The sequence below is a fragment of the Salvelinus fontinalis genome, chromosome 41 (assembly GCF_029448725.1).
Source record: "Salvelinus fontinalis isolate EN_2023a chromosome 41, ASM2944872v1, whole genome shotgun sequence".
Lineage (NCBI taxonomy): Eukaryota > Metazoa > Chordata > Actinopteri > Salmoniformes > Salmonidae > Salvelinus > Salvelinus fontinalis.
Genome location: NC_074705.1, coordinates 24029969 through 24045028, shown reverse-complemented (window position 1 = coordinate 24045028; position 15060 = coordinate 24029969). Strand labels below are relative to the sequence as shown.

Sequence of the window (15060 nt, the reverse complement as noted above, 5' to 3'; positions counted from 1 at the left end):
TCTGTCTCTATAGGGTCCATCTGGTAGATTTATATTCTTCTCTGTCTCTATAGGGTCCATCTGGTAGATTTAGATTCTTCTCTGTCTCTATAGGGTCCATCTGGTAGATTTATATTGTTCTCTGTCTCTATAGGGTCCATCTGGTAGATTTATATTCTTCTCTGTCTCTATAGGGTCCAGCTGGTAGATTTATATTGTTCTGTCACTATAGGGTCCAGCTGGTAGATTTATATTGTTCTGTCTCTATAGGGTCCATCTGGTAGATTTATATTGTTCTGTCACTATACGGTCCAGCTGGTAGATGTATATTGTTCTGTCACTATAGGGTCCATCTGGTAGATTTATATTGTTCTGTCTCTATAGGGTCCAGCTGGTAGATTTATATTGTTCTGTCTCTATAGGGTCCAGCTGGTAGATTTATATTGTTCTCTGTCTCTATAGGGTCCAGCTGGTAGATTTATATTGTTCTGTCACTATTGGGTCCAGCTGGTAGATTTATATTCTTCTCTGTCTCTATAGGGTCCAGCTGGTAGATGTATATTGTTCTCTGTCTCTATAGGGTCCAGCTTGTAGATTTATATTGTTCTGTCACTATAGGGTCCAGCTGGTAGATTTATATTCATCTCTGTCTCTATAGGGTCCAGCTGGTAGATTTATATTCTTCTCTGTCACTATACGGTCCATCTGGTAGATTTATATTATTCTCTGTCTCTATAGGGTCCAGCTGGTAGATTTATATTGTTCTCTGTCTCTATAGGGTCCAGCTGGTAGATTTATATTGTTATCTGTCTCTATAGGGTCCAGCTGGTAGATTTATATTATTCTATCACTATAGGGTCCATCTGGTAGATTTATATTGTTCTGTCTCTATAGGGTCCAGCTGGTAGATTTATATTATTCTATCACTATAGGGTCCAGCTGGTAGATTTATATTGTTCTGTCACTATAGGGTCCAGCTGGTAGATTTATATTGTTCTCTGTCTCTATAGGGTCCAGCTGGTAGATTTATATTGTTCTGTTCCTATAGGGTCCATCTGGTAGATTTATATTGTTTTGTCTCTATAGGGTCCATCTGGTAGATTTATATTGTTTTGTCTCTATAGGGTCCATCTGGTAGATTTATATTGTTCTGTCACTATAGGGTCCAGCTGGTAGATTTATATTCTTCTCTGTCACTATAGGGTCCAGCTGGTAGATTTATATTCTTCTCTGTCTCTATAGGGTCCAGCTGGTAGATGTATATTGTTCTGTCACTATAGGGTCCATCTAGTAGATTTATATTGTTCTCTGTCTCTATAGGGTCCAGCTGGTAGATTTTTATTGTTCTGTGTCTCTATAGGGTCCATCTGGTAGATTTATATTGTTCTGTCACTATAGGGTCCATTTGGTAGATTTATATTGTTCTCTGTCTCTATAGGGTCCATCTGGTAGATTTATATTGTTCTCTGTCTCTATAGGGTCCAGCTGGTAGATTTATATTGTTCTGTCACTATAGGGTCCATCTAGTAGATTTATATTGTTCTGTCACTATAGGGTCCATTTGGTAGATTTATATTGTTCTCTGTCTCTATAGGGTCCATCTGGTAGATTTATATTGTTCTCTGTCTCTATAGGGTCCAGCTGGTAGATTTATATTGTTCTGTCACTATAGGGTCCAGCTGGTAGATTTATATTGTTCTGTCACTATAGGGTCCATCTAGTAGATTTATATTGTTCTCTGTCTCTATAGGGTCCAGCTGGTAGATTTATATTGTTCTGTCACTATAGGGTCCATCTAGTAGATTTATATTGTTCTCTGTCTCTATAGGGTCCAGCTGGTAGATTTTTATTGTTCTCTGTCTCTATAGAGTCCAGCTGGTAGATTTATATTCTTCTCTGTCTCTATAGGGTCCATCTGGTAGATTTATATTCTTCTCTGTCTCTATAGGGTCCATCTGGTAGATTTATATTCTTCTCTGTCTCTATAGGGTCCATCTGGTAGATTTATATTCTTCTCTGTCTCTATAGGGTCCATCTGGTAGATTTATATTGTTCTCTGTCTCTATAGGGTCCATCTGGTAGATTTATATTGTTCTCTGTCTCTATAGGGTCCATCTGGTAGATTTATATTCTTCTCTGTCTCTATAGGGTCCATCTGGTAGATTTATATTCTTCTCTGTCTCTATAGGGTCCATCTGGTAGATTTATATTGTTCTCTGTCTCTATAGGGTCCATCTGGTAGATTTATATTCTTCTCTGTCTCTATAGGGTCCATCTGGTAGATTTATATTCTTCTCTGTCTCTATAGGGTCCATCTGGTAGATTTATATTCTTCTCTGTCTCTATAGGGTCCATCTGGTAGATTTAGATTCTTCTCTGTCTCTATAGGGTCCATCTGGTAGATTTATATTGTTCTCTGTCTCTATAGGGTCCATCTGGTAGATTTATATTCTTCTCTGTCTCTATAGGGTCCAGCTGGTAGATTTATATTGTTCTGTCACTATAGGGTCCAGCTGGTAGATTTATATTGTTCTGTCTCTATAGGGTCCATCTGGTAGATTTATATTGTTCTGTCACTATACGGTCCAGCTGGTAGATGTATATTGTTCTGTCACTATAGGGTCCATCTGGTAGATTTATATTGTTCTGTCTCTATAGGGTCCAGCTGGTAGATTTATATTGTTCTGTCTCTATAGGGTCCAGCTGGTAGATTTATATTGTTCTCTGTCTCTATAGGGTCCAGCTGGTAGATTTATATTGTTCTGTCACTATTGGGTCCAGCTGGTAGATTTATATTCTTCTCTGTCTCTATAGGGTCCAGCTGGTAGATGTATATTGTTCTCTGTCTCTATAGGGTCCAGCTTGTAGATTTATATTGTTCTGTCACTATAGGGTCCAGCTGGTAGATTTATATTCATCTCTGTCTCTATAGGGTCCAGCTGGTAGATTTATATTCTTCTCTGTCACTATACGGTCCATCTGGTAGATTTATATTATTCTCTGTCTCTATAGGGTCCAGCTGGTAGATTTATATTGTTCTCTGTCTCTATAGGGTCCAGCTGGTAGATTTATATTGTTATCTGTCTCTATAGGGTCCAGCTGGTAGATTTATATTATTCTATCACTATAGGGTCCATCTGGTAGATTTATATTGTTCTGTCTCTATAGGGTCCAGCTGGTAGATTTATATTATTCTATCACTATAGGGTCCATCTGGTAGATTTATATTGTTCTGTCACTATAGGGTCCAGCTGGTAGATTTATATTGTTCTCTGTCTCTATAGGGTCCAGCTGGTAGATTTATATTGTTCTGTTCCTATAGGGTCCATCTGGTAGATTTATATTGTTTTGTCTCTATAGGGTCCATCTGGTAGATTTATATTGTTTTGTCTCTATAGGGTCCATCTGGTAGATTTATATTGTTCTGTCACTATAGGGTCCAGCTGGTAGATTTATATTCTTCTCTGTCACTATAGGGTCCAGCTGGTAGATTTATATTCTTCTCTGTCTCTATAGGGTCCAGATGGTAGACTTATATTGTTCTCTGTCTCTATAGGGTCCAGCTGGTAGATTTATATTGTTCTGTGACTATAGGGTCCATCTGGTAGATTTATATTCTTCTCTGTCACTATAGGGTCCATCTGGTAGATTTATATTATTCTCTGTCTCTATAGGGTCCAGCTGGTAGATTTATATTGTTCTCTGTCTCTATAGGGTCCAGCTGGTAGATTTATATTGTTATCTGTCTCTATAGGGTCCAGCTGGTAGATTTATATTATTCTATCACTATAGGGTCCATCTGGTAGATTTATATTGTTCTGTCTCTATAGGGTCCAGCTGGTAGATTTATATTATTCTATCACTATAGGGTCCAGCTGGTAGATGTATATTGTTCTGTCACTATAGGGTCCATCTGGTAGATTTATATTGTTCTGTCTCTATAGGGTCCAGCTGGTAGATTTATATTGTTCTGTCTCTATAGGGTCCAGCTGGTAGATTTATATTGTTCTCTGCCTCTATAGGGTCCAGCTGGTAGATTTATATTGTTCTGTCACTATTGGGTCCAGCTGGTAGATTTATATTCTTCTCTGTCTCTATAGGGTCCAGCTGGTAGATGTATATTGTTCTCTGTCTCTATAGGGTCCAGCTGGTAGATTTATATTGTTCTGTCACTATAGGGTCCAGCTGGTAGATTTATATTCATCTCTGTCTCTATAGGGTCCAGCTGGTAGATTTATATTCTTCTCTGTCACTATAGGGTCCATCTGGTAGATTTATATTATTCTCTGTCTCTATTGGGTCCAGCTGGTAGATTTATATTGTTCTCTGTCTCTATAGGGTCCAGCTGGTAGATTTATATTGTTATCTGTCTCTATAGGGTCCAGCTGGTAGATTTATATTATTCTATCACTATAGGGTCCATCTGGTAGATTTATATTGTTCTGTCTCTATAGGGTCCAGCTGGTAGATTTATATTATTCTATCACTATAGGGTCCAGCTGGTAGATGTATATTGTTCTGTCTCTATAGGGTCCAGCTGGTAGATTTATATTGTTCTCTGTCTCTATAGGGTCCATCTGGTAGATTTATATTGTTCTCTGTCTCTATAGGGTCCATCTGGTAGATTTATATTGTTCTGTCTCTATAGGGTCCAGATGGTAGATTTATATTGTTCTCTGTCTCTATAGGGTCCAGCTGGTAGATTTATATTGTTCTGTGACTATAGGGTCCATCTGGTAGATTTATATTGTTCTCTGTCACTATAGGGTCCAGCTGGTAGATTTATATTCTTCTCTGTCTCTATAGGGTCCAGCTGGTAGATTTATATTGTTCTGTGACTATAGGGTCCATCTGGTAGATTTATATTGTTCTCTGTCACTATAGGGTCCAGCTGGTAGATTTATATTCTTCTCTGTCTCTATAGGGTCCAGCTGGTAGATGTATATTGTTCTCTGTCTCTATAGGGTCCAGCTGGTAGATTTATATTGTTATCTGTCTCTATAGGGTCCAGCTGGTAGATTTATATTGTTCTGTCACTATAGGGTCCAGCTGGTAGATTTATATTGTTCTGTCACTATAGGGTCCAGCTGGTAGATGTATATTGTTCTCTGTCTCTATAGGGTCCATCTGGTAGATTTATATTGTTCTGTCACTATATGGTCCATCTGGTAGATTTATATTCTTCTGTCACTATAGGGTCCAGCTGGTAGATTTATATTGTTCTGTCACTATAGGGTCCAGCTGGTAGATTTATATTCTTCTGTCACTATAGGGTCCAGCTGGTAGATTTATATTGTTCTGTCACTATAGGGTCCATCTGGTAGATTTATATTGTTCTGTCTCTATAGGGTCCATCTGGTAGATTTATATTGTTCTGTCACTATAGGGTCCAGCTGGTAGATTTATATTCTTCTCTGTCTCTATAGGGTCCATCTGGTAGATTTATATTCTTCTCTGTCTCTATAGGGTCCTGCTGGTAGATTTATATTCTTCTCTGTCTCTATAGGGTCCATCTGGTAGATTTATATTGTTCTCTGTCTCTATAGGGTCCAACTGGTAGATTTATATTCTTCTCTGTCTCTATAGGGTCCATCTGGTAGATTGATATTGTTCTGTCACTATAGGGTCCAGCTGGTAGATGTATATTGTTCTGTCTCTATAGGGTCCATCTGGTAGATTTATATTGTTCTGTCACTATAGGGTCCATCTGGTAGATTTATATTGTTCTCTGTCTCTATAGGATCCAGCTGGTAGATTTATATTGTTCTGTCACTATAGGGTCCATCTGGTAGATTTATATTGTTCTCTGTCTCTATAGGGTCCAGCTGGTAGATTTATATTGTTCTGTCACTATAGGGTCCATCTGGTAGATTTATAATGTTCTGTCACTATAGGGTCCAGCTGGTAGATTTATATTGTTCTGTCACTATAGGGTCCATCTGGTAGATTTATATTGTTCTGTCACTATAGGGTCCATCTGGTAGATTTATATTGTTCTGTCACTATAGGGTCCAGCTGGTAGATGTATATTGCTCTGTCACTATAGGGTCCAGCTGGTAGATGTATATTGTTCTGTCACTATAGGGTCCAGCTGGTAGATGTATATTGTTCTGTCACTATAGGGTCCAGCTGGTAGATGTATATTGTTCTGTCACTATAGGGTCCAGCTGGTAGATTTATATTGTTCTCTGTCTCTATAGGGTCCAGCTGGTAGATTTATATTGTTCTGTCACTATAGGGTCCAGCTGGTAGATTTATATTCTTCTCTGTCACTATAGGGTCCATCTGGTAGATTTATATTCTTCTCTGTCACTATAGGGTCCATCTGGTAGATTTATATTGTTCTGTCTCTATAGGGTCCTGCTGGTAGATTTATATTCTTCTCTGTCACTATAGGGTCCATCTGGTAGATTTATATTGTTCTCTGTCTCTATAGGGTCCATCTGGTAGATGTATATTGTTCTGTCTCTATAGGGTCCTGCTGGTAGATTTATATTGTTCTGTCACTATAGGGTCCAGCTGGTAGATTTATATTGTTCTGTCACTATAGGGTCCATCTGGTAGATTTATATTCTTCTCTGTCACTATAGGGTCCATCTGGTAGATTTATATTCTTCTCTGTCACTATAGGGTCCAGCTGGTAGATTTATATTCTTCTCTGTCTCTATAGGGTCCATCTGGTAGATGTATATTGTTCTGTCTCTATAGGGTCCATCTGGTAGATTTATATTGTTCTGTCTCTATAGGGTCAATCTGGTAGATTTATATTGTTCTGTCTCTATAGGGTCCAGCTGGTAGATTTATATTGTTCTGTCACTATAGGGTCCATCTGGTAGATTTATATTGTTCTGTCTCTATAGGGTCCAGCTGGTAGATTTATATTGTTCTCTGTCTCTATAGGGTCCAGCTGGTAGATTTATATTCTCCTGTCTCTATAGTGTCCATCTGGTAGATTTATATTGTTCTGTCACTATAGGGTCCATCTGGTAGATTTATATTGTTCTGTCTCTATAGGGTCCAGCTGGTAGATTTATATTGTTCTGTCACTATAGGGTCCATCTGGTAGATTTATATTGTTCTGTCACTATAGGGTCCATCTGGTAGATTTATATTGTTCTGTCTCTATAGGGTCCAGCTGGTAGATTTATATTGTTCTGTCACTATAGGGTCCATCTGGTAGATGTATATTGTTCTGTCACTATAGGGTCCATCTGGTAGATTTATATTGTTCTGTCTCTATAGGGTCCAGCTGGTAGATTTATATTGTTCTGTCACTATAGGGTCCATCTGGTAGATGTATATTGTTCTGTCTCTATAGGGTCCATCTGGTAGATTTATATTGTTCTGTCTCTATAGGGTCCAGCTGGTAGATTTATATTGTTCTGTCACTATAGGGTCCATCTGGTAGATTTATATTGTTCTGTCACTATAGGGTCCAGCTGGTAGATGTATATTGTTCTCTGTCACTATAGGGTCCAGCTGGTAGATTTATATTGTTCTGTCACTATAGGGTCCATCTGGTAGATTTATATTCTTCTCTGTCACTATAGGGTCCAGCTGGTAGATTTATATTGTTCTCTCTCTCTATAGGGTCCAGCTGGTAGATGTATATTGTTCTCTCTCTCTATAGGGTCCCTATGGTCCAGCTGGTCTAAAGGGAGATATAGGCATGCCAGGTAGACCGGTAAGTATCTCTGTTCAGCTATCAGCCAAGTGGTGGTCCTCTGTAGCTCAGTTGGTAGAGCATGGCGCTTGCAATGCCAAGACAGTGAGTTTGATTCCCAGGACCACCCATATGTAAAAAATATATGCACACATTACTGTAAGTCGCTTTGAATAAAAGTTTCTGCTAAATGGCACTGAAGTGTGACTTAGAAAGAATCCAAGTGTGCTATTTCCCATTCAGTATTAACAAACTGGTGATGTACTGCTGCTGGATCTAAACTAGTGTGTTGGTTACAGGGTCGTCCTGGGTTGAATGGTGTCAAAGGAGAGAGGGGGGATTCAGCTGGAGGGACTGGAGGATATGGAGTAAGTACGACACCGCTGGTTGGTGATTGATGGGATTCATACATGTAAGACTGTTGGGATGCAGCCCAGAGGTCAGCATGTTAAATCATTCATAAAAGCAGTGGTGTGGTTAGAACGTCATGACCCAGACAGGGCATCAGTTTAACCCAGATTGATCCATGTTTTTAGGGTCCTCCAGGACCACCTGGCCCACCCGGACCCCCCGGGCCAGCAGTACCTCTGGACAGGTTCAATGTGAGTAGATGTCTGATCCAGTATTGTATCTTTCCCAGACGTTGGTGTTGTGATAGTAATATGCTGTAGACAGTCAGGTTGTTAAAACCCACAGAGTCACTAATGTGGGTTAACAAATTGATCTGGTCTCTTTCCAAGGTACAGTAGTGTAACTCTTCTCCCCTTTGTTCTGTTTCACACTCAGAGGTATGATGATGTCTCACGGTTATATCCTGGTAAGTTAACTCATTCTCATTGGCCAGTCTCGCACCATGACACAAAACGTTACATGTAAAACGATGTCATGTGTTCGCTTACATGTTGGCCTTTTTCCTCCACCCATCAGACTCCAAAGGAGAGAAAGGTGATCGTGGAGTACCAGGAATACCTGGGGTACCAGGTACAGTAAAACCAGCTAGTTAGTACACCTAAGGGCAGCGGTAGTAAATAACACATGAGATTGAGCTGATTGAACTCACGTTCTATCGTCTCCACTCTAGGTCTCACGTCCAACTTTGACATCTACACCTTCAAGGTAAGTGACGTAACTACAAAGACGATCTACACTCACAACCCGCCATGCGTCTGTATGTGTTTGACGTGAGGTCAAATGACGTGGTGTGTGTGTGTCCCTGCAGAAGGAGATGAAGGGAGAGAGAGGAGACTCGGGGATGAAGGGGGAGAAGGGCGAGCTAGCCGGAGGATATTATGGTGGCGGTTACAGTGGACAGGGTGGTCAACCTGGACCTCCAGGACTTCCAGTAAGAATAACCACTGAACAACAACAGCCATTTTAATTTACTGCATTCTCCACGTTTTATCAGTGCCTTGCATCAAAAGACATGTAGAATGGAGTTCAATCAGAAAGTTTTAATGAGCAAGACAAATATCTATCTAATCTATCGATCTCCAGGGGCCAAAGGGAGAGTCCATCATCGGTCCTTCAGGGCCCCAGGGCCCTCCAGGTAACCCAGGAAGAGGGTACGAAGGCAGGCAAGGGAACCCAGGCCCACCGGGGCCCCCCGGACCTTCGGGATCATCCTCCTCACCTGGAGCCTACAGGCCAACACAGAGTGAGGCGTACTCTCTCGCACACACACTCATACATACAGTACATAGGCAGAAACAACTTTCTGGTGACATGAAGTGCAGTAGCGCCTTGGTTAACAGCTTCAATGAATGTGATCTTTTTACATCTCAGCCATCAGCATCCCTGGACCTCCGGGCCCTCCTGGCCCACCTGGAACTGATGGACACTCCTCTGGGGTGAGTCTGTTAACCCCTCCATTCCTAGTGTAGGGTCTAGGAGGTTAGGGCCTGTTTCTGGACGGGGCCTCACTGTGATGATTTATACACCACTTCCAGGATGTGGCATCATTTAGCTCCTTGTCGTCCACGTTTGAACAGGTGATGGTGCTGAGGTCATATGACACGATGACAGCCACAGCCAGACAACAGGCAGAGGGGACGCTGGTGTATCTGGTTGACCAAACAGACTTTTACATCAGAGTACGAGATGGCTTCCGGCAAATCCAGGTGCAGTGTTTACCAGTGTAATGAATGCAAGCCACTATATTTATAAAATACAACACCGTCATCCTTTGTTAATGTTTACATGATTAACTTGGAAGTTTTACCTTTCAGCTTGGACCATACATAGCTTTACCCCCTGACCAGGTAAGTCGTTGGAAATGTGCACTTGAGAAATGCTGACAATACACTATTGTGACAGTGAGGGAATCACTTAATAAAGTTATTAATCACATTAGTGAATCTTATTGACCTGATTTCTCTGTCTGTATCCATCTGCAGGGTAATGAGGTAGCAGCTGTCGACCCTCCTCCAGTGGTCTACTACCAGCCAGATCATCCCTCCAACACGGCCACAGAGCAACCCCCCAGACAGCTAGACCCCCACCAGCCACAGCCTGAGGGACAACACCCTATTTACCCCGACCCTCGTTACCCGACTCACCCGGATCCACGCTACCCAGCCCAGCCGGATCCACGCTACCCAGCCCAGCCGGATCCACGCTACCCAGCCCAGCCGGATCCACGCTACCCAGCCCAGCCGGATCCACGCTACCCAGCCCAGCCGGATCCACGCTACCCAGCCCAGCCGGATCCACGCTACCCAGCCCAGCCAGATCCACGCTACCCAGCCCAGCCAGATCCACGCTACCCCTCACATTCAGACCCCAGATACCCCTCACACACTGATCCACGGTACCCCAGTTATACAGACCGCCAGCACAACCATGACCCTGTTCAGCCGGTCCAGCCCCAGTCAGCCCCTGTCCCACAGAACCCGGTTTACTCAGACACGCGCTACCCTGTAACCCCACAACGCAGACCCAGACCCCCTGAGACCCCCAGCCACCAACACACGTCAGGCCCAAGCGTGAGTAGCCAGTGATTTAAATGTTATAAATGTAACCTAAAAACATGCCACTGCTGAAATACTTCTGATCGTGGATGTGATGGGAAGCACGTTTTTAAAAGCAGACTTTTCTTCTTCTTCTTTCCTTCTGCAGATTCACCTGGTCGCCCTGAACGCCCCCCAGGGAGGTAACATGCGGGGTATCAGAGGGGCAGACTTCCTGTGCTTCAACCAGGCTCGGGCCATCGGGCTGAAGGGAACCTTCCGGGCTTTCCTCTCCTCCAAGCTCCAGGACCTTTACAGCATTGTCCGCAAGTCAGACAGAGACCGCATGCCCATCGTCAACCTAAAGGTACTGTCGGCTAAGACTGAGATGCATTTTCAGCATCATTCAGAATCCCAGTATCATTCCATATCCTTTAATTAATTGGCAGCAACTGTCCCTAACCATTTGCTTGTCCCCTCTATAGGACGAGGTCCTGTTTGACAGTTGGGAGGCCATCTTCAGTGACTCAGAGGGCAGAGTGAAGGACAATGTACCCATCTACTCCTTCGATGGCAAAGACATTTTCACAGATGGCACATGGTGATAAACTACACTTCTACATATCACTCACAATACACAAAATATCAAAACCTCTCTTTTTACAACATTGATAAGTTATGTAAAGTTAACAGCTGAGAAAGTGAATGGAAGCAAAGATATGATGATTCATCCCTTCATCTCGTTCTCTCCCTTATTCCCTCTCCTCACCCAGGCCAGACAAGATGATATGGCACGGTTCGACCAGCAGGGGGCACGGCGAGGTGGATAACTACTGTGAGACGTGGCGTATAGGGGATCGGGCGCTGACGGGCATGGCCTCCTCTCTACAGGGAGGCCAGCTCCTCCAACAGAGAACCAGCAGCTGTCACAGCTCCTACGCCGTGCTCTGCATCGAGAACAGCTACATCGAACAGTTCAAGAGATAGGACTAACCGACCAAACGCACACACACACTACAGCCAGATCAAGAGATAAACCTAATGAAACACACACACATCAGCCAATCCAGGAGGCCTAACAAAACGTATGTACCAGTGGAGGCTGGTGACTTAAAAAATGAGGAGGATGGTAGACCCGGGGTTTAGGCACGGAACGCACGGAGACAACAAAGTGCGTTTCAAAAATCGTCAATGACTAATTATTTTAACTTAAAGCATTTAATAAAGACATTTATAATACACTATTATGGGGAATGGGAATGAGAGGGCTACTTACACAGTGTTGGAAAGGGACCACAGCAGTGATTGAATGAGACATGAGTTGAGGTGTTCAGAGGCTTGACCAGTGCAGGACAGGATTTGCCTAGAAAGACAAACAATAACACAACACACTACAAAGTTAGACAAAAGAGCCCAGAGTGAGTTAGTCCAAGCAGAGAGTAAAATCATTGATGAGTAATAATGTGATTGTGTATGTGATTGACTTTACATACAGCAATGAGAGAAAATTGATAGGGGTACTCACAGAGCTTGGAGAGGAAACATTCAATGTGCCAGTGGATGAGCGCACACATGAGACGTGGCTTCAGTTCATGTCAGGAGAGAGTTGACAATGGTAGTGGAGTGGAGTGGTCATCACCTCTTAATCAGGGAACAGGAGGGGACTTAGCTGGAAATACAAATAGCAGATACATTCCATTACAGCTGCGCCATCATAGGTTTGGACAAGTTTCTCTATGAAGTTAAAATCAGACATCTCAAAATTCATTAAGTCAAACACAGACTGCTCATCTCGCCCACTTGACACATCAAAGTAGCCCAAGAAACGTTCCTGATTAAAGCCCTGATCATCCACATACCTGACCATAACTGACAACTGCAAGCAGACTGGTGGCACCATAGGTCCCAGAGCGGTGGGGCAATTTTGACCCCCTGGGGCCTGGAGTTTTTCCTTATATGTTAACCTAACTAGGAAATCTTTGGACCCTATAAGGTATGCCAGTGATGAATTAGTTGTAAAAAGGTTTTATATGGGCTATGATGGGACCAGTTTTCCCTAATCAGGTCACATGTTGTTTTTAAACTCCTGGCCCTGGGGGGATGAAACCCCTGTCAAACTACAGCTACCTTACACCTGTTCATATGAATGATATTTAGACTAGATTAGTAGGGGGATTTCCTCTACCCAGACACATAGACAACTGGGCTGAGCTTGCTTTATGCATGTTTGCATCATGTAGGCCTATGCAACTGTAGGCCTTATAAAACATTTACTCACATCTATCATCGCTATTATGTTGATTAATTCCAGTTAATAAGCCTAGCCAGCCCAGTTTTGAATATAAACAAAATTTGATCATTCACATTTTCTCCTGACACACAAATGGACTATAGATACATAATGTTACCAATCAGTTTACCCGGACCAGAGTGCATAGGCTTTATGCAGCTGCTCTTATTAGGAGCCTACAGTTGATCAGACTGAAATATAGTCTAGTTTTCATCCCATACAGCATATCCGATTTCTAGCGTTTAGGTGTAGCCTAGGCTGCTGCAACATTTATGTCATGAGTTTTTGCTTGTGTCTGTCCGGAGTGTCCGGAGTTTCCCTCTCGTCATGTCCTCTTATCGATGCAGTTTTTTCCCAGAATCTTGAATGTGATGTCGGCATTTATATGAACCCTGCTTTTGTTTTGCCGTTTAGCCGAACGATCGATGTCCTTCAGGCCACTGTACCCACCTTTTGACCAAGGCTCAGACTTTCCCTAAAGCAGGCAAGGCCAGCAATACAGGCAGCTTGATGAAAGGCTCCCTGTTACCAGCTTTACTTTTGATACCAGTTGGTATTGAATGCCCTCACCTTTTCATCTTTCTTCATGAAACTGATCTCAGGCAGAGGTCGACCCTCCCTTTTCCATGTACCCCAGAGAATGAAAGGGGTTCTTCAACAAAGTCCACAAACTGCACACTCACGCTGGTAGATAGCTAGCTACTGAAGTTAGCGAGGCTAACTTTTAAAAATGTTAAATCAATTGCACTAACTGGACACAAAAATTAAGTTCTAAAACCAAGAAAACTATTTATAATACACCTCTTCTGTCTCCTGTCATTTGAAAAAAAAAAAAACATTTTAATTGAATAAAATCCCCAAAATGCTCAACTATCACTGTTCACTCTTAATCTCTATCCGACAATGTCACCAAGCTTCTCAACACATAGAATCCCCATAATGCTCTGTGGCACAATCCCAATATAACACACTAGGTTTGTTCTCTGATCCTAAAAGCTTTGATCGTTTGGAGGACTTCCCCCAGAAGTGGTCATAATTACCTTGTATGTCTATGGAAGGGGGTGAGGCCTACGAGCCTCCTAGGTTTTGTATTGAAGTCAATGTAGCCAGAGGAGGATGGAAGCTAGCTGTCCTCCGGCTACACCATGGTGCTACCCCAGACAGTGCTGTTGAATTTACTGTAGATCATTGCAAAACAATGTATTTTAATCAATTATTTGGTGACATATGAATATATTTAGTATAGTAAATATCTAAAAAGTATAACTTGAATGTTTCTAATGTTTACATTTTTATGAAATTTCACTGAGGATGGTCCTCCCCTTCCTCCTCTGAGGAGCCTCCACTGGTACGTACACACACAATGGTGCTTTGTATGTAACAGCTACATTCCCCTTCTCCAATACACTCAGTCCAGCTGGCCAAATAGGACCACATGTCCATAATATGGGGTTGATCAAGAACAGCAACAACCAGGCTAAGAGATGGACCCCCCTAAGCCCCAATCCACCCCCCTTTATACACTGATTGCAGCTGACCAAACAGCCCACCACGACCCCCTGCACATACGTCTAAATCACTGTTCTGTAAACACCTCAACGCTGTGGTTTTCAGTAGAGTTTGTATTCATTCCACTTCTCCTTTCACTGTCCACTTCAGAAAGCCATGTTCATTGGGGGTTAGAGGACAGACTATCACAATGTACATTTATTTTTGTGGTCTTACCCTCAAAAGCATAATACCTGCATTGTAGAAAGTCTATAGCCTTTTAACAGTTTGCCCTAGAATCAAACCACACCACAGACCACACCTACAGATTAAACAGGAGACTAATTCTGTTCTCTACGATTCCAACAAGCTAATTGTTGCAGTATTGTACATTAAATGTTTATTATCCAATGTTGTAATTTTTTATTCACTTTACATTTTTCTTGTAATCAGTACATATAACCAGTTTTTGAAGCACTATCTATAACATTGTGGTAAATGTTGGACGGTTTTATTTTGCTAGCGACATCAAAGGGAACAGGATAATTTAAATGTTTTGATAACAAAAGGAGTATTTATTTTTAAGTAGTTTTAACATTCACACTTTTCAGTAATGGACTCCATGGATCTATGTAGTGACAGGAAGAGATAAGTCTGGGCCAAGAATCATGACATTTTGTATCAAAAATCAAATT

General features: G+C 42.0%; 1 protein-coding gene across 3 annotated transcripts in view; it reads left to right on the top strand.

The window, feature by feature from the left end:
* The window catches only part of LOC129840479 (collagen alpha-1(XVIII) chain-like), a 116612-nt gene extending 101836 nt beyond the window's left edge, over positions 1-14776 (top strand). For all 3 annotated transcript variants that reach the window (XM_055908395.1, XM_055908394.1, XM_055908393.1), the window contains 15 exons: positions 7610-7663; positions 7942-8010; positions 8179-8244; positions 8429-8459; positions 8570-8623; positions 8724-8758; positions 8862-8984; positions 9137-9296; positions 9425-9489; positions 9631-9759; positions 9868-9900; positions 10036-10623; positions 10757-10954; positions 11073-11188; positions 11361-14776. In XM_055908395.1, the coding sequence (XP_055764370.1) occupies positions 7610-7663; positions 7942-8010; positions 8179-8244; positions 8429-8459; positions 8570-8623; positions 8724-8758; positions 8862-8984; positions 9137-9296; positions 9425-9489; positions 9631-9759; positions 9868-9900; positions 10036-10623; positions 10757-10954; positions 11073-11188; positions 11361-11574 (1935 nt within the window). In that variant the 3' untranslated portion in view covers positions 11575-14776. The remainder of the gene's footprint in view (positions 1-7609; positions 7664-7941; positions 8011-8178; positions 8245-8428; positions 8460-8569; positions 8624-8723; positions 8759-8861; positions 8985-9136; positions 9297-9424; positions 9490-9630; positions 9760-9867; positions 9901-10035; positions 10624-10756; positions 10955-11072; positions 11189-11360) is intronic.
* Positions 14777-15060: the final 284 nt, after the last annotated feature.